At 43.9% G+C, this 16,881-nt stretch overlaps 1 protein-coding gene across 3 annotated transcripts in view; it reads left to right on the top strand.

The window, feature by feature from the left end:
- The window catches only part of RXRA (retinoid X receptor alpha), a 288,589-nt gene that overhangs the window by 155,987 nt on the left and 115,721 nt on the right, over positions 1-16,881 (top strand). Inside the window, exon 1 of one of the 3 annotated variants that reach the window (XM_020981920.2) lies at positions 8,425-8,739. The exons of 1 other annotated variant lie outside the window; for it this stretch is intronic. In XM_020981920.2, coding sequence (XP_020837579.1) covers positions 8,664-8,739 — 76 coding nt within the window. In that variant the 5' untranslated portion in view covers positions 8,425-8,663. Of the gene's footprint in view, positions 1-8,424; positions 8,740-12,641; positions 12,701-16,881 lie in introns of those variants that run through there. One more of the 3 variants, XM_020981922.2, reaches the window with a different exon arrangement.

The following is a 16,881-nucleotide window of genomic DNA, read 5'->3' as shown; positions in this document are numbered from 1 at the left end:
TTAATAGTTTTCAAAAATATTTTCTTTGTAACAACCCTAGGAGTTTGGCAGGGCAGGTTTTATCATCTACATTTTTTTGAGAATAAGATACTTTGTTTGTTCTTCTTTAAGAAAATGTATTGATATCTTTTATTTTTATTTTTATTTTTTTTTGGCAATGGGGGTTAAGTGACTTGTCCAGGGTCACACAGCTAATAAGTGTCAAGTGTTTGGTCTGAGGCCAAATTTGAACTCAGGTCCTCCTGACTTTAGGGCTGGTGCTCTATCCACTGTGCCACCTAGCTGCCCGTATCTTTTGTTTTTAAATGACCTTCATTGTGCAGTATTTCTCTCTTCCCTCTCCTTTTTAATGAAGATTCCTTTATAACAAAGGAGAGAAGAGGAGGAATAAAACTAAGCGATACATTCACAAAGTCCAACATTATTGGCAGTGTTGTACACTCTGCCTCTGTAAAGATGAGTGGCAGTTGTAGTCTCATATATCTTTGGTTACAAACTGTTGGTGATTATAATTTCACAGCATTCAATTTTGAGTTTTTGTTCTTTCCATTTACCTTGTTGCAGTCATTGTGTATGTTGTCCTGGCTCTGCTCCATTCAGTTTGCATCAGTTCATAGAAGTCTTCCCGTGCTTCCCTGTGTTCTTCATGTTCATCTTTTCTTTCATTACATTTAGGCACCACAGTTTTGTTAAGCCAGTCCCCAGTCAGTACCTACTTTGTTTCAAATTTTTTGCTACTACAAAAAGTGCTACTATAAATATTTTAGTGTATATGAGACCTTTCTTTTTATCATTGACATCCTTAGGTTATGTAATTTTCATCGGGTTCTCCGGGTCAAACCGTATTATCCATATTTTATAGAAGGAGAAGCCGAGGCCAGGAGAAGTAAAATGACTTTGAAAAGAAAAAACGTGACCTGAATCACATAGCTAGTGAGTGTGTGGGTAGTGAGAAGTAGACCTAGCACTCTACCCCAGACCTCTTGAGTCCAAGTGTCAAAATTGGAATCTAGTATTGGAAAAAGCAGACTCAGAAAACCAGGTTGAAATGCAGGAAAGGAGGGTCACACAGGGACCCCAAAATTCCATATACCCATTAGGTGTAGGGAAGGACTGATGAGGTACTAAGTGTAAAAAACCTGAGTCAGCAGTGTCAGGCCACTCTGAAGCAAGCCAGTCATTCTGCCAGAGGAAGGGAGTATGACAGAAGCAAAGGCTGAAATATAATTCTTTCCCAGTACTCAGCCTTAGTCAGACATTTATCACAGGATGGTGCCCAGTGTTGATCTCTGAACTTTAAACATCGTGGAGAGAAATCGGGAAGTTAGTTCAGAGGAGAGTAGCTAAGATGATGAAAAGGATGGAAGCGATGAGTCTTTTGAATAAAGGACAGAAATGTGGTGACTTTGAATCCGGAAAAAAGAACTCTGAGAAATAGCTCCATTATTCTGTCAAGGTAGGTGTATATTTAGGAGTTGAATTGTTCACCATAAACATAGTAGAGTAAATGGGAAGCAGTTGGCTTAAATGAAAAGGAGAGATTTTGAATTGAGGAGTAGCAATGTCATCTACATAGATGAAGGGTCCTTATCCCATCTTGAATTCTCCCTGGGGAGGGGAGGTCCTTAGAGGGCCGCTGGCTACATCCTCCTGCTGTAACAATAACTCACATTTCTATGATGCTTTAAAGGGGTGGTGAGAAAAGGACTGATTTGAAGTTAGAAGACCTGGTTTGGAATCCTGGCTCTGCCTCTTACCACCTGTGTGATTTGGACATTTTGCTGGTCTGGGCCTCAGTTCTCCTATTTGTAGAACAAGGAGCTTTGACTAAACTAACTCTCTGGTACTTTTCATCTCTAATTCCTTGCCTTAGAACAACTCTATGGGGGTAAGTAGAGTAAGTATCTTTATTCTCATTTACAGATGAGAAAACAGGCCTCAAGAGGTTTAATGATTTGCCAATAGTTATGGCTAGTAAATGTCAAGACTGTTGTTGTTAAGTTGTTTCAATTGTGTCCAATTCTTTTTGGCCCCTTTTGGAGTTTTCTTGGCAAAGATACTGGAATGGCTTGCCATTTCCTTTTCTAGATCATTTTTGCACATGAGGAAACTAAGGCAAACAGGGGTGACTTGAAGCTGGTAAGTATCTGAGGCCATATATGAACTCAGGTCTTCCTGACTCCAGGCCTGGTGCTCTATCTACTGGGCCGCCTGGCTGCCCAGTGTTAAGATAGGTTTGGAAATAACTTCCCCTGACTCTGAGTTCAATATTCTCTCTACTGTTAACATTATGCTGTCTCCTGGGCAATACTTTCTGAGACCAATGGAGAATAATAATAGCTAATATTTATATAGTACATTAAGACTTGCAGAATGTTTTATACGTATTAACTTAATTTGAGTATTGAGAATGATAGAGTATCAGGATTTAGAATCAGGAAGACTTGGATTCAAATCTTATCTCTTACATTTACCAGCTGTGTTGCCGTGGGTAAATCACTTAATCTTGTTGAGCCTCAGTTTCCCCATCTTTAAAATGCAAGGGAGGCAATGTATCTAAAATGCTTTGCAAACTTTAAAGCGCCATGTAAATGTTAGCTGTTATTTGTTATTATGATGATGCTTTTGGCTGAATATTGCTGAATCATCCTTTAGATAGGAGCCGGTAGGGAATGATTATGGACCAGTTGTCAACCATGGTCACCCAGTAGGAATAAAATGGATGCAGGTGGAGAAGTTTATTTGAAACTAGGATGGAAAGGTGTTGGTCTAACCATTAGTTAAAGAGAAAACACTGATCAGCATAATTCTGGGAGAGTCATACCCTCGATCAGTTTACAGCTTCCTGGGGTATTTGGTTAGATTAAGAACCTCCTCCCCCATGGTATTTGCAGCCTGACTCCCTCCCATTGCCTCCCATAAGGTGCGTGTGTGTGTGTGTGTGTGTGTGTGTGTGTGTGTGTGTGTGTGTGTGTGTAGGTCTAGAAACCAGAAGGGGACAGGGTGTGTGCCCCAGTGGCTTCTGGGGCCAGGTTTCCAAAGAGTTAAAACAGTCTGACCTCTGTGGTGTGTTGAAGTTAAGATTAGTCACAGTGTTCAGCTGAAGTGCTAGACCGGTTATAAAAATGACTAATGACCACAAACCAATAAAGAAGTGAGTGTTTTCAGGGAATTCCATAGGCCAATTGGAAAGTTGCTCAGAGTGGGTGGTGTGTGCTCTGTGGCTGAATCCTGGGGAGGGGACCTCAGAAAGTTGTCAGTGACTTCTCCTTATCTCTGATCAAAAGTCTCCATCCTGTGTCTTTCCTTGTATTTAAGCTCTCTCTCTCTCTCTCTCTCTCTCTCTCTCTCTCTCTCTCTCTCTCTCTCTCTCTCTCTCTCTCTCTCTCTCTCTCCCCCTCCCTCTCTCCCTCCCTCCCTCCCTCCCTCCCTCCCTCTCTCTCTCTCTCTCTCTCTCTCTCTCGCTCTCTCTCTCTCTCTCTCTTTCTCTTTCTCTCTCTCTCTCTGTCTCCCTCTCTCCTTGAGCTAATGCATACTGGAATGAACAGGAAATATGTCATTCTGTAACTTCTATGTCTCCAGCAGGGCACTGGAGAAAGGAAGACATTGTGACTGGTGACAAAGATGTAGGGTGGAATGTAGCCTGGTTGGACCCCACTCCTACCCCTGCCTGAAGTGACTTTCCAAAGGGGTCCAATCTCAGTCTCCTTGGAGAAGCAGGGAGAAATGTGGGGAGTAGCGGTTGTCAGCTTTGCTTATTGTTTTCCTGCCAAATGTTGGAGGTCAGTCATGACCTCATAAACAGAAAAGATTTGGACTAAAAGGGGCTGGGTTCAAATCTCAGCTTTCCTACTTACTGCCTGTGTGTTTGTTGGCATATCACTTTATCTCTGTGAGCCTTAGTATCTTCATCTGTAAAATGGGAGGTTAGAAAAGAGGATCTCTAAGATTCCTTCCTATTCTAAATCCTGTCTTTCTTCCAACTTTATGATGTTTATAAAGACTGAAGGGGCCTGAATCCTATAAAGATGCTGTACTGAGCAGGGCCTCTTCTCATGGACTGGGTTCTAGTCCCTGTTCTGCCACCACTGTCTATGTGACATTAAACCAAACACAGATTCCTTTGGTCTCAGTTTTTCTCATCCCTCAAATAGGGATTGTACTTAGAATACTTTCCCTATCTACCACACAAAGTTGTGGTTCAGTGGATAGAATGACCAGCCTGGAGTCAGGAAGACCTGAGTTCTAATCCAGTGCCAGTTATTTCCTAGCTGTGTGACCCTGCGCAAGTCATTTAACTTCTGTCTGTGTCAGTTTCCCTCATCTGTAAAATGGGGAAAATAATAGCACTTACATCCCAGGGTTGTGAGGATACAGTGGGGTAATAATTGTAAAGTGCTTAGCACAATGCTTGGCATATAGTAAGTACTATATAAACGTTAGCTGTTACTATTAGTAAAGATCTGATAATTCTTCAAGTTCTTTGATAAAGTTAAGGAAACACTATAAGAGTTATAGGTGACAGTGGATGGAGCAGGAAGACCTGAGTTCAAATCCAGCCTCAGACACTTACTAGCTGTGTGGCCTTGGGCAAGTTGCTTAACCCTGTTTGCCTCAGTTTCCTCATCTATAAAATGAGCTGGAGAAGGAAATGACAAACTGCTTAAGTATCTTTGCCAAGAAAACCTTAAATGGGGTCATGAAGTGTTGGACACAACTGAAATGACTGAACGACAGCAACGATATTAGAGTTTAAAAATCCGATACCATTTTTTCAATTAAATTTTATCTTTTTAATCAGCAAAAAATCTACCTTCTCTCCTTTGCATCTTCCCCTGGTTGAGAACAAAAGAAAACTGTAACCCTGGTTACAAACATGTATAGTCAAGCAAAACAAATTTCTTCACTGGCAATATCCAAAGCAAAAAATATGTGTGTATGTGTGTGTGTATACATATATATGCGTGTGTATACACACACACACACACACACACACACACACACGTCTATGTCTCTTCTGTAAACCCTTATATTATCAATAGGAAATGAGCTGAAGTTATAGAGGTAGAGATCAAAGTTAGACACAGAAAAGGACTTCCTGGCTGAGAAAGCATAAAATCTTAGAATGGAAGATGCCAGAACAGATAGCAAGAGAGCACTCATCTCTGTCCCTTTGTAGAGGTTTCATCTAGTGTCCTAGAACGTAATTGCTCCCACCTCTGCCTCGTAGAATCTCAGCTCCAGCACCACCTCCTTCCTACCTGAGATATTTCCTTATCTTCCACGTTCCCTCCCTCCCAGTTGCCCTGCATTTACTTCCTATGCATTATATAATCTATATATTTATGTACTTATATGTGTACATAAGAATATCTACTATGTATATATTTTTAAGGTTAGCAGAACTCTTTACAATTGTTACCTAATTTGATCCTCAAAACAACCCTGGGGGATAGGTGCTGCTGTTATCTCCATTTTACAGTTGAGGAAACTGAGGCCTACATTCACACAGCTAGTAAGTGTCCAAGGCTAGATTTGAACTTGTCTTCCTTCCTCTCATCCATTATACTGTGTTGTTTCCCCCGATAGAATGTGAGCTCCTTGAAGGCAGGGACTTTTTTTTTTTAACCTTTCTTTATATGCCTAGTGCCTGGCATACATAGTAGGCACCTAGTAGACCCCTATTGATTGATCGAGAAATCAGCAAGTGCATTAAATGTCCATGAGGCAGACGTGTGCGTGAGAGACGGCATGGCATGTTCTGATGCTGGGTGACATGCAGTCACTTTTGGCCCCCTCTCCCTGGACACCATTTTAGTTTTGGGTCTGTGCCTTTCACAGCTTTCCCAGGGTAGTGATTTTGATTGACCACAGTTGCGAAGGGAGGTTCCCCATTCTGTGAGGCACACAACTCTTCAGCTTTCGGTGACAAGTGGCTTTTTCTGAACATCTTCCGGGCAGGGTAGCCTGAAAGGGTGGAGGGGGGAGGGCAGCCAGGAAGAAGTGTCTAAAGGATGTAGCACTTTCTATGAGCACACAGGCAGCTGTATGGGTCCTGCTGCCTCCCAGAGCCCCACAAAAGCATTCTGTGTGTTGGAAGAATCACTCCCTTGTGTGGGCTGAGTAGGGCATGTGGTTCTGAGAAATATAAATGGCTAGCTCCCCGTTACTCCCCCCACTGCCCTCCCTTCATCTCCCCTTGTGCTTCCTGCAGGTCCAGCCCTGGGGCTAGTCAGTGTGGGGCGGTGGAAAGAACACTGGACCAAGAGCTTGGAGACGAGGGTTTTAGCCCCAGCTCAGTTGTAGATGTGGCACTCGTCAAGGCGTTTTCATTTTCCCTCTCAGGGTCTCAGTTTCTCCATCTGAATATAGTAAAAGGGTTTGTAGATTTTGAGCAGGAAGAGACATTAGAGATTATGTGATTTAAACTCCCATATTTTAGAGCAAAAGAAATGCTGGAGGCCCTCGGAGGTCTTACGGTGTATTCAGTGGCTTACACAAATAAGCAGTGGTTTCCAGATTTGAACTTGGGTCCTCTTGACTTAGCATGAGATAGTGAACAGAGTGCTAAATTTGGAATAGAACATCTAAGTTCAAATCGTATACCTGATGCTTCCTACTCATATGACTTTGGACAAATCCCTTAATCTCTCTGGACCTCAGTTCCTCATGTACAAAACAAAGGGGTTGGATCAGATGGCCTCTGTAGGACACTTCTCACTCCAGGTCTATGATCCTTAGGGTCCCATGACTCCATGGCCAGAACTCTCTCCACGCTGACATGCTGGCTTCCTCTCTTAGGCTCCATTTTTGTGCAGGGTGAGGCAGCTTTCCTAAGCTGGTGCAGGATGACAGGGTTGAGACTCTCAGGGTTTCTAGGCCTGCCTTCATATGCAGCAGAATTTCAGACCATTCTACAGTGAAGGGGAAGTGATTATGTCCAGGGTCACAGCACTGGAGAATTTCAGTGCTGGAAGGACCTCACTGGTCATCAGGCCCAAACTGTTCTTCAGTTAGAACCTGCTCTGTACCATAGTCAATGGGAGAGTTATCCAGGCTTTGTTTAAAAACTCTCCACCCCTCCACCCTTCTCCCGGTGAGGGGTGCTCACTGCGTCTCTCCTGAGATTCCTCATTTCACTCCCTGTTTCTGAATTCATCTTAAATTTGTCCCTTTGCAACTTCTATTCATTTCACCTAATTCTTTCCTTTGATGCTAAATAGAGCAATACTGGAAAACAGTGGTCATACATTCCTTGAGTCTTCTTCCTTCCCTCTGCCCCCTTGTTTCCACCTGCCTCCTGGTTTCTCTGGCTTCCTTCAACACTCAGCTCAAGCCTACCTTTGGCAGAAGGGCTTTCCTAGGCTCCCATCTCCCCAGATGTTACGTCTTCTTTCAGAGTACCTTCCCTCTATTCTGTATGTATCTTGTTGTGTGTCTAGTTGTTACATGCTGTGCTCCCTCTTACAGTGTATGCCCTCTGAGGGCAAGAACTGTTTTTGCCTTTCTCTGATCCTTAGCCCTTCTGTCACGGAGGGCAGCTAGGTGGTACAGTGAAGAGTGCCTGGCCTGGAAGTCAGGAAGACCTGAGTTCAAATGTGGCCTCAGACACTTAATATCTATGTGACCCTGGACAAATCACTTAGCCCTGTTTGCCTCAGTTTCCTCATTTGTAAAATGAACTGGAGAAAGAACTGGAAAGCCATTCCCGGTATCTTTGCCAGGAGTCAGACATGACTGAAAACAACCAAACAACAATAGCAATAATCCTTAGACCTTGGCACAGTGCCTGGCACACAGTAAGTGACTGATTGACTAAATGAAATATTCCCAGTTCCTTCAGTTGCTTCTCATAGGGCATGATCTTGAGGTCTCTTTACTATCTAGGCTGCTATCCCTTGAACAGATTTTACATTATCACTGTCCTTCCTAAAATATGGCACCAGGTCACACAGTGAATTAGTGGCAAAACCAGGACCAGGAAAGAGCCGGGTTTTCCCAGGGTGTGTACACAGAAAGTCAGAATTGGAAGTCATGATGATTGCCTTGGTGCCTGTTGGGGTTAGATCTGAGACTGGTTTATGGGCCCCTGTCTCTATCTGAGTGAGTCTGAGGTCTTATAACATACCACCGAGGGGAGGGGGACTACCTCCTCTCCGCACTGGCTTTTTCTCTGGCCTCTTTGCCTGCAGTGAAAGCAACATGGCATGGATTTGCCATAACCTAGAGATTCTATTCTTTATTATGGAAAACAAGAAGTTTGTGTTTCTCTCCTGCATTTTCAAAAATCTCTTATGGTTCTACCAATCAAATACGCTGTGGTCAGCAGGTGTTTGAGTGGGTGAGGCGGGGCATTGGAAAAAGGGGAAATTGCATGCCTTAAGAAACATTAAATATACTGCCCCCAGCCCAGATCCTCGTTAGGCAGCTAGCTCTCCTTCCCCTTAGAGGTTTCTGTTGTGAGGCCACTTGTCTGTGGAGGTTTGCAAAGCAGTCCACTCAGTGTGAGGTATCAGCCCCAGCTGGTTCTGGAGAGGTCCCCTGAGGCCTCTTTTTGCGTTGGAGACTGCCCAGCCCTGTGCAGAGGTCTGGAGGGTCGGTGGACCACCGGCAACCTTGGGTACCTGGCCTCTCAGCGGCAGTCCCACAGGCACGCCTTCCCAATGAGGCTGCACCTGCTCACCTCTATTTCTGGAGGGGCCTTGCCCTGGTTTGGGGGGGACCGGAGAAGGCTGGCAGGTGAGCACATCAATTTACAAAGAAAGGCTGGGGTTCCAGAGGTGTACTGGCTTAGCTGGGTGAAGAGGGATCATTAAAAGGTGGGTTGGGACATTGAGCTCTTACCTGTAGTGAATTTCATTTTATTTCATTTTCTTTTTAGCTGTCTGTGAGAGCTGTAGGACAAGGAGATAGGGCATTACACCCACCCCAGATATGATGTGGATGGGACAGTTCCATGGCATGGAAAGCCAAATTCGGAGTTCTAGCAGCCTAATATTGTGGAAATAAGTCCAGAGAGGCTAAAGCCTACCTAAAGACAAGGTCACAAAGCTCAGGGGGAGGCAGAACTGGGATGAGAACCCGGGTCTCTTAAGTCTCCACCCAGGGTTCTTTCCTTTGTAGCATAAAGTCAAGTTTCCCATTTACCTTTCCTGTTTTCTCAGGTTTTTTTTGGGGGGGGCAGTAATTAGATTAGGACAAGTGATAGGGTATTTAATTCAACAAGCATTTATTGAACATACTTTATTCCTGTCCCTGGCTTCTTGTTCTTTACCGTTTCTCCTTCCTACCCTACCTCTCCCTCCAAACCCCCCTCCCCCAGCTTCTCAGTGCTATTAGATTACAGTGTGAATTTCTCATTGAGTTAGTTGTGCCTAGAAATTCACTGGAGTGAGTGAGAAATCCTCATTTCCTGATCCAGGCCAAACTCAAGAGGTAGTATGAGGTGGAGGGTCCAGCACAGAAACTGTAGCTGTGGAGCTATGTTCCCCCCCCCCTTTGCTCACGTGCCCCCCCCCCATTTTATTGACAGTCTGTTTTAATGGGAAGTCTTACTTGCCTGCAAAGGCGATGATTGGGTGCTTGCTGCAAAGCAGCTGCATGGTGTAGATGGAAATGGTGATGATACTGTGTGTTTATATGGTGGACTTATTTTCTTGGGGTCCTCAGAGAGCTTTATAGGAATAATGACTATTACCGTAATACTGATGGTGTGGGTGTTTAGAGAGAGGGCTGTGGAGTGATGATTTTCCTTCCACAGCCAAGAGAATAAAGCATGATTGTTTTACCAAACTCTATCCAGATAGGGACAAGATGGTAACCCAGTTAAATTCCATTCAATTTAATTCAGGTCATCCCTTAAGTCTGTATATTTTCAAGATATTTTGCCAGGTACCTGGAGAAACAAAAACAAACAAAAAGAAACAGCTCTGGCCATGGAGAATTTACCTTCTACTGTGGGTATGCACAAAGATAACTTCGAGGAGTATAGAGAGTACTGACTGAGGAGAGTCAGAAAGTAGGCAATCCCTCAGCTGAGACTTGAAGGAAGAAAAGGATTCTAAAAGGCAGAGAGGATGAAGAAGTACATTCCAAGCCGGGGGACAAATGCAAATGTAGGAAATGCAATGTTGAATTCAGGGTTCAGCTCGTAGATTCACTGGAATCTAGAATGTACCAATAGGGGTGGTTTGAGATTGAGTTGAAAAGGTAGGTTGGAGCCAGATTATGGACGGCCTTGAATGCCAAGTTGAAGAGTTTGTATTTTATCTTAGAGATAGAGAGTCCCTAAAGATTTCTGAGCAAGAGCGCTCTCCTTGTCCTGTCTGTGCCTATTTTGACAGTAGTGTGTGGCAGATGGGTTAGGAAGGGGGAGACTGAATGCAAGGAGACTGATGAGTAGGGTCTTAGAATAATCCCTGAGAGAGGTGATGAGGTCCCGACCCAACCCCCAGTTCCTAGCCTGAGTTCTCCCCATTTGCCCCCAGATCATTCACTTTGGGACTTGGCTTGCCTCCACACTCCCCTAGGTTGTTAGTATTGGACAAGCGCCAGTGCCGCCAGCAAGGGTGTTTTTCATAGCTTGTTCAATGATGATCAGCCAGCAACATTATTTTCGAACTAAGTAGATACCAAGATGTGTATTAGTCATCATGGGGATGGAACTTAAGGGGCAAGTGCTTGCCTTCAAAGAGCTTGTGGCCTAATTGAGGAGACAGAAAACATATGCATGATAGATATTTTAGAAAAGTTAAAATACTCTATAACTTCCCCTCCCAAAAAACAAGGACAAAGAGAAACAGAAGCCATCCTTCTCTCTCTCTCTTTTTTGGGGGTGGGGGTGGGGCAGGGAGGCTATCAGGGTTAAATGACTTGCCCAGGGTTATACAGCTAGTAAGTATCTGAGGTTGAATTTGAATTCAGGTCCTCCTGACTCCGGGACTGGTGCTCTGTCCACTGTACCACCTAGCTGTCCCCCTTCTCTTCTTTTTAAGACACAAGTCAAACACTATTTTCTTCAGGAAATTTCTTTTTTTCCTTTTTCTTTCTTGCCTGATTCCTCCAACTATCAGTGCCCTTCTTCCCAAACTACCTTATATTTAACTACTTTGTATATATTTTCATTTATTCACTTTATGTTTATGTTGTATATATTTTTTATGTACTTGTCTTTTTTATAGGAATATGAGCTCTTTGTGAGTGGGGACTGTTTTCATTCTTTGTGTCTGTAACTCCAGCATCCAGCAGAGGGCCTGTCACATAGTAGGTGCTTAATAAATACAGGTTGATGGATTAGTTGTGCTAGATTTCCTCCTTATTTTATACATGGGGAAATTGAGGCCCAGAGAAGGGGAAGGGATTTCCCGAGTCGTTCTGCTGGGTTTTGGCAGAGCTGAGTCTGGGATCGAGGTCTCCTTACTGTATTGTTGAAAACTCTGTGTGGTACACTACTCTCTCTGTCGAAAGTCCTTGTGCTTTGATAAATGGGGACAAATACCTTAGGATTATGTGCAGGAAAAGAGCACTGAATTTAGAATTGAAGACTCAAATTCTGGCTCTGTAGCTTGCAACTTGTGTGACCTTGGGTAAATAAATTTCTTATCTCCTCTGGGCCTCAGTTTCCTCCTATGTAAAATGAGGGCTGACTAGATGACCCAAGGTCCCTTTGGGCCATAAATGTATGATTCAATGATCTATAAATAGCATTTATGCAGTTATTCATGCCATTGTGCCCAGGGTATACTCATTTTGGATCTTGGCGCAAAGGAAAAAAAAATTACAGCAGAGGCTGTACCCTGTGGTGGAATTAGCATCCATAGTCCATATCAGCAGTGAGAAGACTTGCAGCCAACTCATTACCAGAACTAGTTCAGAAGATTTTTCTTATATCTAGGTCCCATGCTATTCAAGTTTCAAAATTCTAAAAGTTGAAAAACAGTGTTAAGGAAGACCTAGGTAGTGAATAATGGGTCAAAACAAGCAAATAGATGGACAGCCCAGAGAGGCACCGCCCACCTTCAAAACCAGAGAGCCTCATCCTTTAGTGTACTTGAAACATATTTGTAGAGATATTTTTTAAAAATTTAAAAACATACCCGAATAACTGGAGGAAGAGAACATGTGGGATGCTTCTGGGACAGGCTTTGGGATGATCTTTCTCAGATGCTAATGATCATAGGATGGGGCAGAGGGTGGAAGGGACCTCAGGGGCTGTCTAGTTGAACCTCCCTCATTTTTACAGGAGAAGAAACTGAGGCCCCTGGAGGGTAAGTGACTTGGCCAAGGCTACACAGGCAGTAGGCATTGGAGGTAGAATTTGAACCAAGGCCTTCTAACTTCTGAGCCAGTATTTTTTTTTTATGTTGTATCATGAGTTTTGAGTGTCTCACTATGATTTCAAGGAACGTGTGGTTTAGGGCAACTAGTTTTCTAAAGGGAGGTAGTTCTTCTCTCCCCTGCCCCATAGTTGTAGTGCATTGCCAGGGCTGTATGAAGTTCTGCATTTCCATTTATATAGACCTCCTTTTCTCATTGCTTGGCCCTGCTCAGGAGCCCCGGGTGCCCAAACCCAACCGTCCATCATTTGCTTCCCCTCCATTGGCAGGCCACTGATCTCCAAGCTAAGGAAAGCTCATCCTTACTGACCCTTTGTGGGAAGGCTGCTTGCTCATCCCCTGCGGCCTGCTCTAGGAATTGAAAGGTAAAACCCCAATCTTTCTCCTGCTTCCCTTCAGCCCCTAAGCTTTCCCGACCAGGAATCCACGCCCCACCCCTTCAAGCCTCTGCAGATCTCATCCACCCAAACACACCCACAGCCCTCCCTGAGCACTCCCGCCCCAGCTCCCTTCCCTGCTGCACGGAGGTTCAAAAGTTCAAGTTTTTCACATTTCACGGAGGCTATTTCCAGACGTTCCGAAGAGAGGAACAGCCTGCCTGGAGGAGCTGAGCAGGGTGGAAAAAAAGCGCTTTCCCCTGATTTCTGCCACATACAGAGTTGACTGTAAGAGAGATGGATGGCAAACTTGGTGCTGGGGGAAAAGATGGCTTGTAAGGCCCAGAGGATGTCCCTGAGCTTGGAAAATTGCCACCATAGGAAGAAGGGCATCACAGAAAAGAGTGTTTCTCTGGGCACAGGAATAGGACCAGCCTCATAGACAAACCTATGGATACAGGCAAGCTTCAGGATCCCCTAGTTTGACAAGCATGTAGAATGTTAAGGAACGTGGCGATTATTAATAGAACTTGGCTCCCAAGCTAAATTTTTTTCTTTCTGTTGCCTTGATTTGATGTGTGCCTGAAAATGTCCCTTCCCACTTTTCTAGCTAATTAGGGAATAATAACAGCACTTACTTCACACAATTGTTGGCTCATCAAATGAGATAATGAATGTAAACTGCTTTGTAAACCTTAGAGTAATAGATAAATTTAACTCTTCTTAGCTTTCCTGTTTGGGGAATCCTGGATTAGAGTCAAGTAAACATTAACTGAGGATTGTGTTTCTGTTATCTATCCATGAATCAATTAGACTATAAGTTCATTGAGGGTAGGAACCACCTTCTTTCTTGGCTACTCTCATAGACACAGTAAACCTGGGTGGATTGAGTGGTTAATGTGAGCTAATCTTACCTCCCTCCTTTTTTCTTCACCCCTACACCTCCTACCTCTTGCCAGACCTCTAGATATAGTCTTGCAAGCACTAGTGGGTCTTATGTTAGTGGGACTTGCTAAACCCAAATTGAGTAGCATTCATTTTACAGAATTTCATTTTACTTGCAACTTTAGAGGAACCAGCTGTCATACAAAGTGGGGTTCACTCTTTTATAGAAAGAATGGCTCTTCCATGAAATCTTGTGGTCCTCCAGCAGATATTGAATACCACTTAGGTGCTTGGCTCTGTGCTAACTGTCCATTTGGGTGAAGAGAAGTGTCAGCCTATGGTCCGTGCGCCCAAGAAATGTACATCTAGTTAGGCTAGTCTAGTCTTACATTTAACTTAATCTAATTAGAGACCAGCAGTGCGCTAAAAGACATTAAGTGGTAATGAGGAGATATCATAAACCAACAGTTCAAAAGATATCACCAGGCAGGGTAGGATCAGTGCCAGAGGTATGGTGCAGACAGGGAGTGCTGAGGGAAAGAGAGAGATCATTGAGGACTGGGTGGTTCCTGGATGGCTTTCTCCTTCATGGAGAAGGTAGGATTCCAGTCTGGCCTTGGATTATGGATAGGATTTAGATACATGGAGAAGAAGAAAGAAGGCTTTTGAGGCAAGGTGATAGTGTGAACTTGTTCACACTTGGGGAGTTTGGCTTCAAATTGAGTTGCTATCTCCAGGACATCTTTCCCACTAGGTCTGGGAATTTCCCATAATGCATTGTGCCATGCTCATTGTACACTGGTGGTAATTACAGGTCATAGAATGGCCCCTGCCCACCATGTCCAGCTTACCCAGACTTGTTTGCTTCAGGCTTTAGACTTCTTAGCAAGGAGGCCACTGCAGAGCAGCTAGGAAAGACATGCCAGGAGAACCATGGATTGTTTCCTTTATGAAGATGGTTGTACTTCCTTCCCCCGCACATACGCACACATGCACACATACACTATGCCTTTGATAGTGCCCGTATTTTCCTTTTCCTCCAGGGGAGGAGAGGGGTTGGGACACACGTACCGTCTCCTTGCTGAGTCAGCTTGTTGACAAGCCTTTCAGGAGAAGGGCTTTCACTCAAGCTACCTCAACAGGCCGCTCAGCAGTCCATCAACAAGTCACAGAAGTAGAACTGCAAGGCACCTTGCAGGCTGGCTAGCCCAGCCTCCTCATTTTTATGGATGAGGTAAACTGAGCCTGAGGGATGTTAAGGGGCTTGCCCAAAAGTTGCATGGGTATTAAATAGCATAACTAAGATTTGAACTCATGTCCTCTGACTCCAGAACTAGTGTATTACTGCTTAATCCAGTCCTCTTCTGGGCTATGCTATGAGAGATTCAAATGGGAATAATAGTAATAATAATGATAATAATAATTAGCTGATATTTCTATAACATCTTATGTTGCAACATGTTTTTAAATTCATTATCTTGAATTTGGTGCTCGCAGGAGCCCTGGGAGGTAGTAAGGGCATGAGTTATTATTCCCATTTTTACAGATGAGGAGACTGAGGATCCAGGGAGGAGGGGGTCGGGATTAGGGAAGGCTTCACAGGTGAGGGGCTTACTATTGGGATTTAAGAAAGATACATATGAAACAACTTTGGGGTAGCCAATATACTTTGAGCCAGTTAAGATGTCTGGGTTGACAGTTTAAATTCCTAATGCAAACATTTCCACCTCTACCCGTTCACTGAAGCTACTGGCTCCAAATAGCGGGCCCTCCCATTTCTTTCTTGCCTGTCCTTCCCATAAAACACAGTTCAATTTCTGTCTTTTCCATGAAGCCTTGATTGGCGCCACTGAGCACCCCCTGCCCCCTGGGCTCTAGTCAAATCAAGTCAGATCAAGAAGCATTTATTACACACTTTCTGTATGCTTGGAACTGTGCTGACTGCTGGGGGTACAAAGACAAGCAAAAATAGTCTGTGACCTCAGAGGAGCTTACCATCCAATGGGGGAGACAATGTGCAAACAAGTATTTACAGATAAGATCTAGACAGCATAAATCGGGGAGGGGTCTCAGTGGGAAGACACTAACATTAGAAGGACTAGGAAAGACATGGATTTATGGAATAGTTTTATTTAACTTTATTCACAAACTTTGTTTATTTGAATTTAAACAAATTTGACAATATATGAAATTGAATATAAGGTATTTTATCAAAAAGTTAATATTAAAGTTTTCTTGTAAAGAGACTCATCTGCTATAGAAAATAACATTAAAGTAGATATTATTCAGGAAGTGAGTCATCTCCTTATTCTTCATCAGCAAATTCATCCTCTTCAGTCCTTTTTTTTGGGCTGCAGTTTTTGGTTTTTCTGTTTGTGGGTGACTTGTTACAGAGTGGGACTTTGGCCGAGTCTTGAGAAGCCAGGGAAGCCAGGAGATGAGGAGCGGGGAGAATTCCAGGTTTGGCGGGTGGCTGGTGAAAATAGGAATATAGAGTGTTGTGTGCGAGGGACAGGAAGTGTGCCTGAGTCACTGCATTGCAGAATATTTGGAGGGGAGTACGGTGTGAGAAGATTGGCGAGATAGAAAGGGGTCAGGCTATGAAGGGCTTCAGAGGCCAGAATTTGCAGGAGTTTGTATTTGAACCTGGAGCTAAGGGATAGCTGACTAAATACTGTCAGACCTGTGCTGCAGGAAGGTCACTTTAATAGCACAGTTGAGGATGACTTGAGGCAGGGTGACAAGTAGCACATTGTTACGGTAGTCCAAGTATGAGGTATGAGGGTCTGTGTCAGGGTGGTGGTATCAGAGGAGAGAAGAGGGTATGTTATAAAGGTAGAATTGGTAGGACTTTGTAGTAGATTGGATATGATGGGGTGGGGGAGGGAGAGAGACAGAGAGACAGAGACAGAGAGAGAGGGAGAAAGAGAGAGAGAGAGAGAGACAGAGAGAGAGACAGAGAGAGAGAGAGAGACAGAGACAGAGGAGTTGAGGATGACATCTAGCTGGTGAGCTTGGTCTCCTTGACAGTAGTAGGGAAATTAGGAGTGGGGAGAGAGTTTGAGGAGTTGAGTTTGGGGACATGCCAAATTTAAGATGTCTCCATCTGTTAGAGATGTGAGAATGGAGGTCAAGAAAGAGGTTAGGGCTAGATAGAGATGACAGTTGAACGGGAACTGATGAGATCACCAAGTGAAAGAGTATAGAAGGAGAAGAGAAGGTCCGGGATAGAACTACGGAGGATACTCAATGGGCACGACTTCAGAAAAGGAGATTGGGAAGGA

This window comes from Phascolarctos cinereus, unplaced genomic scaffold (genome assembly GCF_003287225.1).
Source record: "Phascolarctos cinereus isolate Bilbo 61053 unplaced genomic scaffold, phaCin_HiC Scaffold_2;HRSCAF=192, whole genome shotgun sequence".
NCBI classification, from domain to species: Eukaryota; Metazoa; Chordata; class Mammalia; order Diprotodontia; family Phascolarctidae; genus Phascolarctos; species Phascolarctos cinereus.
This window is presented reverse-complemented; position numbering and strand designations above follow the sequence as displayed.